A 16,599-nucleotide genomic window follows, 5' to 3' on the forward strand; every position below is an offset into this window, starting at 1 on the left:
AAGTTTGGGTTCTACCATTTGTCAATTGTTTATTATTGTGTTTCATTTTTTGCATGTTTTACTTCCCGAATAATAAGATTATTCAAACTCCACAGTCGCTCGTACTTTTGGAAGTAAGTAGTGAATCAAGACTGACATGAACTGGATTGTAGATTTTCTAAGGATAGACATGGCAATGTATTTGCTGCAACGTTCATGAGTACTCAGAAATTGAGATTTGAGTATTGGATAAACCCTCGCTCAGAGTATTACTTCATGGAATTCATCACGAGTAATACTGAGACGATAATATCTTATAATCTTGAAACAGAGATATATGAGTTGTGATTTGCAAGTTGGCTATGCATTGGTGATACGAAAACGCATCAGTAACTTGGTGTTATAAAACATATTATCATGTGTGGTTTGATGAGTAAAAGATACAAGCAAATGAGTCAATGTTTATTCGCTCCTTTTTCCCTAACGAGAAAAGCAATATTTGTGGGCCCCTCGATGATTTGGTGTTGACTTGTGTGCTGGGCCCAGCCAGGACTAAATTGATGTGTTCAATTAGAAGTCCTACATCATCACAAATCAGGAATCGGGAAACATAGATTCTGGACAAAGAGGTTGATTGCATTCCATGTCTTTTGTCTAGGGATATCTAGCAGAACGAAGGATTATATGATCACTTATCTTAGGACACGTAACTGACTGGGTCAGAGTTCGGCAGCAGCTTTTTGGAAGCTACAATTTGCTGGTCAAATTTAGAAGGCATACTAGCAATTATAGTTACAGATTTATCCAAGTGGGAGACTGTTGGATTAGGTGTCTAAGCCCATAACTATAATTGGTATGCACTTGAATTGATAGCAGCACGGTCCTTTTGGGTTGCCCTCAAGCCTAGCAACCAGACAAGGAAATTATGAAAGGAGAGATATTAATTTATTATAAAATTAATAAATTAATATAAATGAATTTATTAATATGTTAAAATATTAATATATTAATAAGAAATCATTTTGTTTAATTAATTGTTAGCCATAAATTAATTAGAATTAATTTTGGGGTTAAAAGAATTGATTATAAGGTGCAGGGACTAGTTTGTAATTATCTAATAGTTGAGTGGAAGGCTCTAGAACCCCCTTGGATAAGGTTGGACGAAATCTTTAGGGGAAACCCTAATAATTTCGTCCATAGGGGCTTGGATAAGGCCCTAAGCAAAGGATAACTAGGGTTTCCCCTAAACCCTAGATCCCTCAGCTATATAAGGAGCCTCTTGGTTCATGTTTTGGTCACTCTTTTCTTTTGAAGAAACCCTAAGGGCCGAAATTTTGCATACTCCCTCTCCCCTCTCTCCTCTACTTTCCTTCTTGCTAATTTGGGTGTGATTCCATTAGAGACATTACACTTGTGGTGCTAAGCTTCCAAGAAGATCAAGATCAAGATCAAGGGAATTATCAATTGTTTACTATAACAATTGAAAGGTATGTAATTACTAAACCCTAGGTTGTAAATTTCGATTATAGCCTCTCTCCTCTAGGGTTCTTGTTTTGCAATTCAAAGTTGTATGTTCAATAGATAAAACATAGATCCAAAGTAGGTTGCATGTGAACTTAGGAATTGTTTTCTAGTTTATTTGTTTTACCTAAAGCCGATCATATATATATATATATATATATATATATATATATATATATATATATATACATCGGGTACCCATTGGGGCCAGTTTCGGGTACAGGTATGGGTACCCGACAGGTAAAACCATCCCCATCCCCATCCCCGTTTTTTATATTCGGGTAATACCCATCCCCGTCCCCATCCCCGGTCAACTCGGGTTAGGGTTTCGGGTACCTGTTGGGTACGAGTTTTTTTGCCATCTCTAGGCCCTGTCAACCAATCTATTGTCTTACATGATATCAGAGCTTTAGGTTAAAACCTATTGTTAACCACAACTAACAGACACCGCCTTCCACCTTCATTCAACCTTCTCTAATAGTCGTTGGAGGTGTCTTAAATAGGTTTCATATTTTCCCATTATGTGTTTCTTCTCATAAATAATATTATAGCCCCCTGCCTCAAATCAGAGCTCTTTCATTGGCTTCTTTTACTGCCTCCTCCTCGAATAAAACATCTTTCGATGTTGTTGTCTCCCTCCAATGGCACCTTCACCGTTGGGCAGTCTCTAATCTGCAGTCATCTCTCATTTTCTCTCTATCAACATTGCAGTCGACGGAATTGGCTCCGCTCACTGCAGCTCGAGCTCTCTTTCTTCTAGCTACCTTTCTTTGGATTCCTCAATAACTGCCACCGCCGACTCTCCTCTTCTTCTACAATGAAACCACCTAGTAGATAATTTACGCGTCACACCAAATCAACGGACCGGCCCTTCCAGCTCGTCAACACCATTGCACTTTATCTCCTTTGTTCCACCTTTATTGTGTTGTGAAGTGGATTCGGTAGACCATTCTCATTGATTATGAGTGATGCTTTGGAAGGTCACGGTCTCTTGTGTAGGTTTTCTAGTGGTGGTTAACCACCCCTTGATCATAGTGCCATACCTCATCCATTACATGTACTGTGCCAATCCTACTTTTGGCTTATTGATTAACCCATTGACAAAACCAATCTTATTCTTTGCAAATAAAAAAACTTTTCATCTCTTACACCCAATCTCCATAGTTACCATCGGTTAGAGCATCATTTACCCGCATCTGCCTCGGATAATCGGAATAATGGGGGTAGTAAAGTGAGTTTGAATCGATGGTGTTTCCATCGTTTTTCGGTGGTGACGGATGATCATTTCCATCCACGTCGTCGATAGGTGGGACGGGTTAATAAACCAGTCTTTGATACCATAAAAATTGTTATGGATCGAAAACTTTATATTTCATTAAGCAAGCTAAGTTTAAATAGGTTTAGCAAATCATATGACAATATTCAAAAATATGACAAATAGCAAGACTAGAGGATAAATACTAAAACACATGGGATAAACTAAACAAGAGATAATGATAGAATCCACTACCAACTTGGCAGTCTCAACATCATTCCGAATAGATCTTTGGTGGTGAAGGTGGTCTTAACTGATACTCGAGCGAACGTCACAAAAGAGAAAAATATAAACATTTCAAATCCTTTCAATGTTGCATCTTTCATCTACATTTTGTGGTTCTTTGTTTCTTTTGGTGTCGACTCTGTTTTTAATTGATTATGTTGTTAGAATCAAGGTACCGATGAGTAACATTGTTGTACGTAAAGTTTGTCCAATGTTTTTGAGGGAGGGGTAATCAGAGTATACACAAGGAAGATGAAATAGTGGTGAAACGGAAGGGGCTTTTAGTCATTTTATTTTATGTTCGGGTGTGTTCCGCCCTTTTGGGTGAGATTAAAATGGAGTAAATTAGAACTTTCCATGAGTCGAAATTTAAATTTGTTATAATTAATTATGATCTTATGTCATTAACTCTTAAGAGTATAGTATGATAATTAAAGTATGTTATTAGAGTGATGGGTATGGGCAATGACCTTTGGGTGTTTTTGGGCGTTATAACGCACAAACACTGCCCCCTTCACCATTTTTGGGCGTTATACGTCTGGCATTACTTCCCGTTGCCGTCACCACCTTCCTTTTGTTGGTGCAGGCCCCTGTTATGATAAAAATGTATACCCAAATAAAGCAAAACATAGAGTTGCATGGAAAAGATTCCCAGGTTTTCTTCTTCTTATTTCTGATGATAAAACAAGAAACTTACAAGGCTTTAAATAATAAACAAAGGGAAAAAACTGCTAAGCTAAAAACTAAAAAACGTGTGCTCCTAACTAGGTGGTAACTAAGCCACTTATTCATATTGACAGGTTCAATTAAATACCGGGTCAGAATTACTTTTTCCTCCACATACTTCCCCTTAATTCTGAACTTTGTCCTCAAGCCTTATGACTCCCAGAAGATCTCTCATCTCTAAGAACTTGAGTCTTGGCAAAGCTTTTGTCAAGGGATCTGCTCTTTGTTCCTCACCACTGATGTGTTTCACATCAATTTGTTTTCTTTCAATACAACCCCGTGTGAAATGGAACTTGGTGTCAATATGCTTACTCCTCCCATGGAAAACAGGATTATGCATAAGAGATATGGCTGACTTGTTGTCTACATACATCCTGACACATTCTTCCTTCCAACCGGTCAATTCATTGAGGAGAATCCTTAGCCAAAGTGCTTGGCATGTTGTTGCAGTTGCTGCCATAAACTCTGCTTCACATGAAGATAAGGCCACAGTGTGTTGTTTCTAGGACGACCATGTGATTGGATTACCTAATAGATAGAAAATCATTCCTTTTGTACCCTTTCTACCATCAATATCCATTCCATGGCTACTATCACTGAATCCAATAAGCCTTTTATCACCACCTTTCTTGTACATTAGGCCAAAGTTGGTTGTCCCCTTTATGTACCTTAAAATGTGTTTGACTGCTTTGAGATGGCTCTGCTTTGGTGATTCCATGTATCTACTCACTACTCCAACTGAGTAGCTCAAATCAGGTCTTGAGTGGATGAGATAGTGAAGACTTCCAATGAGGCGTCGATACTCGATAGCATTGACTAGTATTCCATCTTTGTCTTTTGTCAAACCCAGTCGAGGTTCCATTGGGTATTGAGATGGGTTGAACTCTCCCATGCCTACTATTTGCAAAATCTTCTTAGCATACCCTGCTTGACCGATTGTGATGCCATCATTGTCTTGGTGAACTTATATCCCTAGGTAGTAGGATAAGGTTCCCAATTCACTCATATCAAAATACTTCAACATCCTTCTCTTAAACTCAACAACTAGTTCTTCACTTGAACCTGTCACAATCAGGTCGTCCATATAGACCCCGACAATCAACGACCTGTTTGACTTTTGGATTTTATACACAACATATTCCTGTGGACATCTCTGGAATCCCATTTCTTTTAATGTTTTATCAAGCCTATCATTCCATGACCTTGGAGCCTGACGTAGGCCATAGAGGGCCTTGTTCAACCTGTACACCATGTTCTCCTTTCCTGCGATAACAAAACCGGTTGGTTGTGTGACATACACTTCTTCTTGTAGAATCCCATTTAAGAAGGCTGATTTTACATCCAAATGATGAACCTTCCATCCTTCACTTGCAGCCAAAGTCAAGAAGGTCCGTATTGTTTCCAAACGTGCCACTATAGCGAAAGCTTCATCGAAATCGACATCCTTTTGCTGTACATATCCCTTTGCTACGATTCTTGCCTTGTATTTGGTTACTTTCCCCTCCGCATCCTTCTTCAATTTAAACACCCACTTCAGCCCTATTGCCTTATGCCCTTTGGGGGGGTGGGTTAGTCTCCAAGTTTCGTTCTTTTCAACAGATTCCAGCTCCTGTTTCATTGCGGTTCTCCATTATTTGTCACCTGAAGCTTCTTCATACGTGGTGGGTTCTTCACCTGCATACATCAGGACTTTCGAATCTTCTTGCAGGGCTTGCGTTTCTTCATATATATATATATATATATATATATATATATATATATATATATATATATATATATATATATATATATACCCGAAAGCCACGAATTGGGGTGTCGTCATATGTTTCCCTGGGAACTTCGTCTGATGATGGAGATAAGGTATCCACAATTAAGTTTGGTGATACGTTTCCAGCTTGTAATTGACCATGTGATGTCGATTGTGAGTGACTTTCGTTTGACTGTGGATTAGGGCTTCCATTCTCAACTTGTGTTGGATCGAATTCTCCCACATTCTCTTGGGCTACTCCTTCATTAGGAAATCTAACCCAATTGTTGCTTAAAATTGGGCCTTCATCTTGGACCTTAGCCTAGTCCCACTTTCTCTTTTCTTCGAATACAACGTCTCTTGTTACACATTTTTTTTCAGGGCAATATAAACGAAATGCCTTGCTTCCTTCCTCGTTTCCCAAATACACCAGTTTCTCACTCCTATCGCTCAATTTTGTGAGCTTGTTTGTTGGCATCTTTGCGTGAGCGACACAGCCAAACACTCTAAATTGTTCAAGTGTGGGTTTCTTCCCCTGTATGCCTTCATACGGAGTCACATCTTTCACTCCTCTTGTCGGGACTCCATTTAGAATCTGCACAGCGTGGTGAACGGCTTCCCCCCAAAGTGTTTCTGGGACGTCCACTGCTTTCAACAAAGACCTAGTGACTTCAAGGATTGTGCGATTCTGGCGTTCTACTACCCCATTCTGTTGAGGGGAGTAGGGCGCGGTTAATTGCCTCTTGATTCCTTCCTGATTGCAAAACTTAGTGAATTCATTTGACGTGAATTCACCACCACGATCAGTGTGCAACATTTTTAGCTTGTATTTCCCTTCACTTTCTACTCGATTCTTGAACCTCTTGAAGGTAGTGAGAGTTTCACTTTTGGCTAGCATCGACACCCTCATGTACCTGCTGTAGTCATCTACAATGAGGAGAAAGTATTGATTACCAGCTAGTGTTTGGGGAGTTATAGGACCGCATAAATCTGCATGAATCAATTCAAGTGGAGAGCTTGCACATCACTCTGCTTCTTTCGGGAACGGATATCGGGTCTGTTTGGCAACTAAACATCCCTCACAGATCTGTGTGGGATGGTGAATTCTTGGCACTCCCCGCACCATGTCCTTTACCACCATAGACTTGATCACACTAAAGTTTACGTGACCCAATCTTGCGTGCCACAACCATGCCGTATCATCTAAGCTCGCACTAAGGCACACAGGTTGTGTTGTATGCAAGACAATCTTGTACAAACTGTTCTTTGAACGTTGTACCTTCATTATTAACCTATTGCTGGCATCATGAACCCTTAAGAATTCATGAAGCATCTCGATCTTGTATCCCACTTCTGTAATCTGTCATAGGCTAAGTATATTACTTTGTAAGGCTGGGATGTAATATACCTCAGAGATGACTTGTTGCTCTCCATTTTTACATTCCAAGAGAATTGTACCCCTTCCTTTGATCTGAAATTTGGATCCGTCCCCAAAACGCACCTGCCCTGTTACTCTTTCACCAAGTTCTGCAAAGTACTCATGCACCCCTGTCATGTGGTTACTGGCCCCATTATCCAAGTACCATGTATCCTTCTCATTCTCTTTTGTTGCTGGGAACACATTGTCTTCATTAAGCAATACCCAGTTATCTGTATCTTCACCCCAGACAGTTAATAAAAGAGCATGTTCTTCTTCATGTACCTGTATGAGATTGACATCAACCTCCTTCCTCTTAGGATTGGGGCATTCTGATGCATAGTGTCCAAACACATCACAGTTGAAGCACTTTACGTGATTCTTGTCTCTTCCTTTTCCTTGACCATTGTCTTGTGATTGTTGGTGATTTCCCCGACCACCTCTACCCCTTGAGCCTCCTTTTCCACCACGATAACCTCCTCGACCTCCCCTCTCGTTGTGAAATGAGTCACGGCCTCTTCCTGCTGAGTTGGTGGAGTTTTTGTTTGACTTTTGACCCATTTGCCCTTCTGACCGGGTGAGTAGTAGACCAACTTCAGCTTTGGTGGTTTCGGTATGACTTCTCAACCGATCCTCATAAGCTTTGAGTCTTCCTATAGCTTCTTCAAATGGCATGGTATCCAAATCTGAATATTGTTCGATGGAGGCTACAAGTTGTAGATACTTTTCTGGGACAGAATCAAGCAACTTCCTCACCAAAGTGTTGTCTTCTATTGTTGCACCGAGACTGGTGTATTTTGAGTTAATCCCAATCAACTTTCCTGCGAACTCATCTATTGACTCTCCTTCCTTCATCCTCAGTGCATCAAACTCACTCTTGAGTGAGTGCAATCTTGCCTTTTGCACTCGATCTGCACCCAGGTACCGAATTTTCAAAGATTCCCACACTTCTTTTGCAGTTTTCTTCTTGGCTACCTGCATGAGAATATCCTCTGGTATTGCTTGGAAAATATAGGCCCGTGTCATCTTGTTCTTCCTCTCATCCACAGTCACTCCGGCTATTGGTTCTATGGATTCCCAAACACCTTGAGCATCCATAATGGCCTCCATCTTGATTGCCCATGTGGTATAGGTTGTTGAAGTCAGCAATGGACACTGGAACGACACCCCACCGTTATCTTTTGTGACCTGATGGCTAGAACTCGTCATGTTACTATATCTAATATATTTTGGCATAAAATGGAAGGCTCTGATACCAAGTGTTGGTGCAGGCCCCTGTTATGATAAAAACGTATACCCAAATAAAGCAAAACACAGAGTTGCAGGGAAAAGATTCTCAGGTTTTCTTCTTCTTATTTTTGATGATAAAACAAGAAACTTACAAAGCTTTAAATAATAAACAAAGGGAAAAAACTGCTAAGCTAAAAACTAAAAAATGTGTGCTCATAACTAGGTGGCAACTAAGCCACTTATTCCTATTGACAAGGTCAATTAAAGACCAGGTCAAAATTACTTTTTTCTCCACACCTTTAACGCCTGCTTCTTCTTTTTTTTTTTTTTTTTTTGCTAAAAACGCAAGTGTGGGTGTTGCCCACACCGACCAGCCTTATAGGTGATATTCACTTGTTCGTTTTAGACATACAAGGGTCGAGAGGTTGAGACCCCGTAGACCATCACTATTTTCTTCTTTGAACATGACCTTTTCATGTGAAATTTGAATAGAAAAAATCAAATGCTTCAAATCAACTCATTTTTGGTTGGTTTATTCGGTCCAACTATGTACAGTATTTGGACAATTTGTTTTATAAAGTTACATCAATCAACGTTGTAAGTTTTTTCGATCACAAAAGCCTAAAATGAAAGATATGTGCTTCTATTCTCTAACTTTCACACAAACATTTTATTGTTATTTTATAAACAGTAACTTGAAGCTTGAGAGATTTGGTTATGATCGATGTTAGTATTAATTGGAGTCATATATGATGAATAACTCTATTAATATACATATATACATGTATATATTTTGCTTTTTGTTAGATTGTATGGTCACTCTCACTCCAAAGTCAAATAGTTTTCAAGTATGAATACTTGAAGAGCAATACCCCACACATGCATGACATGAATGGTCAAACAAAGCCCCTTTAATTGAATCAATTGTAAATATCTTCCCTCTATAATCTTTTTGTTTTTCAAACGACAGTTATGTATTGATTCCACATTCCACTACTACATGTCTGAAATTGGTCGTTAAACTCAACTTGTGCCATGCTACTGATATTCTTTAGAACAAAATAACACTCTTGTGAAGAAATGAAAAGTATATATATAATCATTTTACCATTTGATAGTTGGTAGTAAAGTATGTGATAAATTATATGCAATTAATAATTTAAAATTGATATTTGATTCAAAAAAAAAATCACATTGATACCATCAATCCACCATATTGACCACACAATTAAAAGAATATGCACAAGTCTATTAAAAATGCGAAATCTAGGAGAAGCAAATAGAAGAAGGACTATTTTTGTGCTTTATCATTTTTAGTGATTATATCAAAGAGAATAGGCCAAGTCTAAGGGGTCTAATGTAAATATTGGAAGCAATGACGCAAGAGGGCATAGGCGGCCGCAGCCCGTATTACTTCTATTAAAAAAATAAATAAATAAATAAGTCAAATATTGTTGATTTTGTAGTTTTGACAATGATTTGATCGTTTAAAACAATTTTTTCATATACTTTTATGTTCAATAGTTAGAATAAAAATAATGCCGAATAAACATACAATTATTTCTTGATAATAAGACAAAATAATTATGAACAATAATCAAAGTTAATGACATAAAATGATGGTCACCATGGGACAAAAATAATAATAAGGGTTTAATGATTACCCAAAGCATGTATCTTTGATGTTCGAAAACAAAGTTATCGTATTTTTTTTTGTTTGATAAAGAATAATATTTATTGCATCACGTTGATTCAGTTTTGATAATAATTACTTTGTATGAGATGTCTAATTGGGACAAGGAACAACTCAATAAAAAAACAATTGAGACGTATATGTTGTTAATCATATCAAGTTATCAACCACTCTTGATAATTTTCGTTAATTAATCTAATTAAAACTTGAATGCAAATGATACAATTAATATAATTATAATTACTATATAAATACGAATATCTTTTCTTTTCTCAAACTTGTAATGCTAACATCTCTTTTACGTCACTTTAATTTAATATATATCTATGCATAAAAGTATGAAATGAATTAATCTTGTTGTGGAATGGAATATTAGATTTGCTCAAGTTTTAATAAGATTTTCAGTTTTTTTTTCTTTTCATTGTGAAAGTAGAAATATTTATAAATCACATCCTTGTAATTAGAAATAATTTGGGGTTACTTTATTTTGATTTTGAAATGTTGATTTATTCACAACACCTACCAACAAACGATAGATTTGTCTTTTACAACTGATCGTTTAAATAATGTAATTTGTAGGTGATAAAACTTCTCTTGTTACAATGTGAGATGTTCTGGTGGGTGGCTTTGCATAATTACCTAACTAGTACATATAAAAGCATAAAATATTAACTATTAATACATGTGAGTATTTCCAACAGAAGCTATAAATATTAAATAAATTAACAGTTTAACTTCACTTTTTTTGGTACAGCTCCTTACTAGGAAAGAACATGACCACGACTGAAATTTTGTCTTTTTTTTTTTTTTTTTTTTTTTTATTATTATATTCAAACTTTGATGGATTAATTATTCAAACAACTTGATACATATTGGAACTCAAACCGTACAAAACTCTTTATACTTTTAAGATGGTTAAAGACAAAATAAATAACACCTATAAAATTGAATTAAATATTATTATTTTTTAGTATTGAACTCATCTCATGTAGGAGATTATTAAGGCTAAAGAGTTCAACAACTTCTTTTACTTTCTTCTTCATGTTGTCTAAACTATAAAGAGTCAAACCTTGACCACTTCCTTTTTGTTCATACTGAAATTGTATGAAATTCCTGATTTTTTGAATAGTTGACCAAAACTGTAGAAAAAAAAATAGAACATTTGAATCGTTCTTTACTGAATCTATGTCGCAGGAGATACGTTCTACTTCTATTCTAGAGAAAACAATACAATAATTAACTTTTAGGCTTTACTTTCATTCAACAAAACAAAATGATGATAACACGTCATATTCTAAATTAATTCTTCATCAATCAACGATTCAATTTAATCTAGAACTTTTCCTTATCCAAGAAAACTTAAACCAATTTTCCCTATATTCTTTTAATATTTAGACAATGAGCCCATGATTCTTTCATTCATTCCAATATACTTACCCAAAACAAAACAATTACAAGACTAGAAGCATATAGATTAAATAAAAACTAGCAATTTCAAACTATTAATATGGGAAATAAATCTTAACAACAACTTGTACATAAAGGAAAATATTTTTGATAAATTTACCCATGGAAATAATATTTAATAATGATAAACCGAATTCCAGTTATTTCTGTCTTTTCCTGTCATCTTCCTCTTCATCAGAATCACCATGCTCGCGAAAACGTGGGTTTTTCTCCTGTTTTAATAAACATAAATGATCATAATTTAAAAAAAAAAAAAAATTGTTTTAATTATCATACAAAACAAAATTCATTTTTACCTGTTTGGAATCAAAATCAGAGTTTCTTCGAGTTTCATTTTCAGAATTCCTCTTGGCCACATCGGGCCCACGTCTATCTCGATCATCATCACGGTATCTCTTCCTTTGATAATCTAATATTTTTTTATATATAATTAAATACAAAAAATATATATAAATAAAAAAATATACTTTATTAATTAAATACCTCCTCTGCCATGCCTGTGACCACCTCCCCCATACCCATGACCACCTCCTCCTCCTCCTCCTCCATGTCTTCCATCTAATTTCACAAAACACAAAATAATAAATTTTCCATATTAAATAAAATAAAAAATAAAATAAATAAAATTGTGAACTTACAGTTGGCAGCCATGGGAGGTGGCTGAAAAGATCCCAATGATCCAACCCCATAATCAACAACCTGCCTTTGTTCTTCTAATTCTTTTTGAACCAATTTTCCATAACCACCCCTATGTTTGACCAGTCAAGGAAACCTCAACCAAAATTCCATCTACTTATGTACTCTTCACTTAATATAAAGGGTAATATGGTAATTTAGTCTCTCATCCAGACCCTTGTCTGAATTAGAGCAAACGACCGTTTTACCCTTACATTCCATAAAACAAACTTCATAACAAATTTTAACATGAGAGGAGAAGGGCAAATAGGTAAAATTAACTCATTAAGTAAAAAAAGAAAAGGATATCAGGATCATAATCAGTTCGATATTCATCTCTAACTTGTCCACCACTACGCCCACGTCCCCATTGTCTTCCATCCTGAAACCCCCAATCAAAATCAACACGAATAGGCCGATCATCAAGAATTGTCCCACTTATGTATTTCACTGAATCTTCAGTGTCTTCCCTAGAATAGTACCTGATGTTTTTTTTTTAAAAAAAAAAAAAAGAAAAAGGTAAAACTTTATTAACTAAAATATAAAATCATTTATGATTTGTAAGGTGAAAAGATTATATTACATGATGAAGCAGAAGCCACATGGTGTTTTTGTGTTCTTGTCTAAACCCATGACAATCTTTTTGATTTCTCCAGCACGAGAGAAGAGCTCATAAAGTTGTTCTTCAGTGGTGTAGAAAGACATGTTGCCAATGTATACAGTTGTTGAAGTTTGGAGTGCGTGTTCATATTCTTCTTGTGTTCCTGGAAACCTTCTGTCACGATATGCTGAAATCTTTGTTGGATCCTATAACATGGGTAATCAATACAATGGACACTCATAACTCATCCAAATAGTCGTAATTTAGTAATAGTAAAAACTAGAACAAATATTGGATGCTACCTTGAACAGCAACGCCATTGCACCTTATCTGAAAATGAAGACTATTAGGACATTGTGATGTTACTCTCAAGTTAATTAAAAAGATTGTCACTTTTACAGAAGTATCTGATCTGTTGCATGAAATTATGGTACCTAATGTTACTCCGATTCCTCTAAAATCTGATAGTCAAACTGAGTAAGAGTAATTATCAATTCCTGAGCCCTAAAAATATTGAAATCGGTAATAGAAACGGATAAATGTGGTTTTTCTTTGGATTCTACAAGCATTTAAGGATCATACATGTGATTACTACAACAAAATATGCATTCATTCATACGCCATTGCACTTGCGCAGACGCAATTTTTTTTACAAACGCAATAATTTAGACGCATTTGCACTTGAGCACAGGCTTATTTAGAAGTCGGTTTCATTAAACAGTCTCTTTATTTGCCGAATGGCAATTACAAACAGAAAACTTAATTCAATTTGATGGCATAAACGAGTATAACCTAATTTATTTGAAGTGACAAAAGGAACCAGTTTTTTGGGCATAAAAAGTGATACGGTCGATTAAGCACAGAAAAGATATAATTTTTGAAGGTTTTGAAAGTATTACCTTGTTGTTTCGATGTAGAAGACGGCGAGAAGAAGGGAGGAGTGCGGCTGTTGCGATCGGAGCGTGAAAGAACCGACGGTGTAATACTTGATAGATACTGCCCTTTTTTTTTTCTGTTTACGGGTAGCCCAATCCAACCATTAAGTAGTTAAATACATACGGGCCGGCCCAAATAACCTTATTTCCATTCGATTTAAATCTTTCAAAAATCAAAACTAAAAACCTTACCTTACCTTTTTCTACGATCGATCAATAGGGTTTAAAATCTCTTCAAGCTCTTATCGGCAATGCCTGCTGGATCGCACAACCGTCGTTCGTAACTGGCGACGCTCTGCAATCACTAGTACTCCGGCTCCGGCGCCGGCACCATCCCAAGGTTCTACTCTCGGCCTGTAGACCACCGCTCTTTGCCTAGACAGCCTCTCCGGTCTCCGTCTATCTTGCTGTTGTTCTTGCCCTCGCTTGAGTCTTGACTCTTCTAATCGATTTAGGTTTTCACCTTCACTGAATTTTCTTTAATTAAGTATAAGATTTTCATTTTCTATTTTCTTTTTTTTATTATTTAGTTGTCAAATGTGCAGAAAATACGGCCTAGGGTGAGCATTTGGACCGGATCGGTCGGTTTTTACCGTGTTTAGAACCGATTGGACATTGAATCTGTGACGTTTTTTAAACACCCATAGCTTATTTGTTTTAAGTCGGATTGACCTCTGGTTTTTTCCAACATTTAGTTTAAAGTTTGTAGATGAATTTATACTATAATTTTGTTTATTTTGGTATTGTATTCACTGAGTTACAATCCTTTAAATTAGATCTATCAAAGCTGAAAAAATTCAGCTTTTTAGCAAGATTTTGTAATATATGACGTTTTTTAAAACTCATAACTCATTCATTTTAAGTCGGATTGACCTCCGTTTTTTTCCAAAATTTAGTTTATAGTTTGTAAATTAATTTAGACTATAATTTTTATTTTTTTTTTATTTTGGTATTATATTCATTGAGTTACAATCCTTTAAAGTAGAGTTATCAAAGCTGAAAAAATTCAGTTTTTAAGTGAAAGATTAGATTATGAGTTTATGAACTTTGTTAGTTTGATTGATTTTAAAATTTAAACTATGATTTTTGTTGTTACGGTAATACTTTTATATCTTTGTCTTAAAATTGTATAATTTTTGTTGGTGAACTTGATTTATATGTTAGTTGTTTTTATTTGGAAAATTAATTTTTGCAAGTTATAATCTTATACATCAATGTATATTAGTTATGTATGAAACGGAAACGTATTAATTTTGCAAGTTATAATATTATACATCAATGTAGATTACTTATACTCTATGCAATTAAAGTTATACCGGTCCAAACGGGTTCAAAAACCGAAAAACCCGGACCTGGACCCGGACACGGACACGACTCATATGGTTCGGTCCATGGTCCACAAAATTCTCCATAACTGGTCCGGTCCAAAAGCCGGTCCGGTCCGGTCCAAATGCTCATCCCTATTACAGCGTACCTTTTGCTTTACTTTGCTTGTGAAATTTTCAATCGATAGTTACTAGTTTTCTGTCACTTTATTGTACATTTGCTATTTAATTTTTTTCGATTTGTTGCTTTTTAATGTATGATAAAAAAAAAAAAAAAAAAAAACTCATATAGAGAGATATTTAATTATCTATGTTGGGGCACTTAATGAATGGTTTTTAAAATCTGTAAGTCATATAAAACATAATTTAATCTCATAATGAAATTATATTTTTTAGTTTTAGCTTGACGACAAAGGTTGATTTTTAATAGTTTGACACTCAAATAACTATTAAAATAGAATTTTAAAATTAACCGTTATCCAATGATTGATATTGAAGCTTGGCCGCTTGAGGAGAAATTTTTAGGGTTTTAGACGGTCAACCATTATTTTGATAAACCATTATTTTATATTAGCTGTCTTATTTTTTAATAATATAATCTTGAAGCCTATAACATCTATGGTATTCTTATGTGGATGATGCATAGGCCATCTGTGTCTAAATGATAAATTTATGTTTAGTTAGAATATATATCTTTTAATGATTAAAATAACAATTTTAAACAACCGAACTACTCCTATTTGTTATTGTTTGATTAGACATTTAAATGATTATGCTAAACGGTATTAATTTGTAAACAACAATAAATGAAATACAAAGCGTCATACAAAATCTAAATTAAAATTCATCCAACATCCAATTAAACATCATGAAACATCAAAATCAATCTATTTCTTATAAATGAGACTGTTCAAAGTGGTTCAAGTCTTCAACACAAATCTCATTCTCGCACCATAGTCATTTGAATCCCCCCGCCAATTCAACTTACTCTAATTAATTGATAGATTATTGAAATATTTAACATATATAAGAACATTATTTCACATGCATAGTTACTTATATTTGCATTTCTTCTATTTCCAATTATTTTTTATGAGATACATACAAATATAGAAGAATATTGTGGTTATCATAGGTCTAAAAGAAAGAGTTCAATGATAAAATATGTGATGGGTGATACAATCTTCTTTGGTATGTCAAATATTTAATGGATCAACCCATTAATTGGTTTAAAGCAACAATATAAAGGTTTCAAAGCAAATTGAATGATATGACCCATTGCCTTAGGGTTTTTTTTTCTATATTTTTAAATTCTAAAATTTTATTTTGTATGATATTTATATGTGACCGACATTATAATTAGATATTATAATTGTTTTGTTGTGTTAGATATTATGAGTAAAAGATCTTGGAGCAATCAACAATCAACATTAATGTATATTTCATGGTATTGGATCATTATTCAAATCTAAGAGTATCGTTTCTCAATCAGTAAAGTAAATAGGTAATTACATTATAATGTTATAATAGTACCGAAATGATTTAGAAAAGTTAGAGACATTTGTATCACAAATCGTTTGATATTAGTTTATTACTTTAACCTTTGTGAATTGATGAAAAATTATGATTTGCTATTTCATATGTATCTTTTATTATTAAAATATTTAATCTTGACATTTATCCTTTTTCTAACATAAGATAAATAAGTTGCAGAATATTAAGATATTGTCATGAATCCATCTA

General features: G+C 35.0%; 1 protein-coding gene and 1 long non-coding RNA gene across 4 annotated transcripts; one reads left to right on the plus strand and one right to left on the minus strand.

Annotated features, from left to right (window-relative positions):
- Positions 1–11,327: 11,327 nt before the first annotated feature.
- On the minus strand, positions 11,328–14,613 carry LOC111916394 (nuclear cap-binding protein subunit 2). 3 transcript variants are annotated; one of them, XM_052768648.1, is made up of 10 exons: positions 13,729–14,613; positions 13,496–13,608; positions 13,031–13,100; positions 12,899–12,926; positions 12,579–12,802; positions 12,302–12,477; positions 11,959–12,069; positions 11,804–11,878; positions 11,617–11,729; positions 11,328–11,532 (listed from the first exon to the last, which is right to left on the minus strand). In XM_052768648.1, exons 4-10 carry the CDS (start codon positions 12,914–12,916, stop codon positions 11,461–11,463), a joined length of 789 nt encoding a protein of 262 aa, XP_052624608.1. In that variant the 5' UTR covers positions 12,917–12,926; positions 13,031–13,100; positions 13,496–13,608; positions 13,729–14,613; the 3' UTR covers positions 11,328–11,460. The 3 variants fall into 3 exon arrangements, with proteins under 3 accessions (XP_052624608.1, XP_052624606.1, XP_052624607.1); XM_052768646.1 differs by lacking the exon at positions 13,031–13,100; XM_052768647.1 differs by lacking the exon at positions 13,031–13,100 and having other exon boundaries at positions 12,899–13,008.
- LOC128132237 (uncharacterized) lies at positions 13,846–15,101 on the plus strand. Its single transcript, XR_008230368.1, has 2 exons — positions 13,846–13,986; positions 14,077–15,101. It is a non-coding gene; the product is annotated as an uncharacterized LOC128132237 (long non-coding RNA).
- The last annotated feature ends 1,498 nt before the right edge of the window (positions 15,102–16,599 follow it).

Source organism: Lactuca sativa, chromosome 2 (genome assembly GCF_002870075.4).
Source record: "Lactuca sativa cultivar Salinas chromosome 2, Lsat_Salinas_v11, whole genome shotgun sequence".
In the NCBI taxonomy this organism is placed as follows: domain Eukaryota; kingdom Viridiplantae; phylum Streptophyta; class Magnoliopsida; order Asterales; family Asteraceae; genus Lactuca; species Lactuca sativa.

Coding starts and splice junctions, on each gene's coding strand:
- LOC111916394 (XM_052768646.1), bottom strand. Junction 12,070..12,301: donor AACTGATTATGATCCTGATA/TCCTTTTCTTTT, acceptor TGGTCAAACATA/GGGGTGGTTATGGAAAATTG. Junction 11,533..11,616: donor CTGATTTTGATTCCAAACAG/GTAAAAATGAAT, acceptor TTATTAAAACAG/GAGAAAAACCCACGTTTTCG.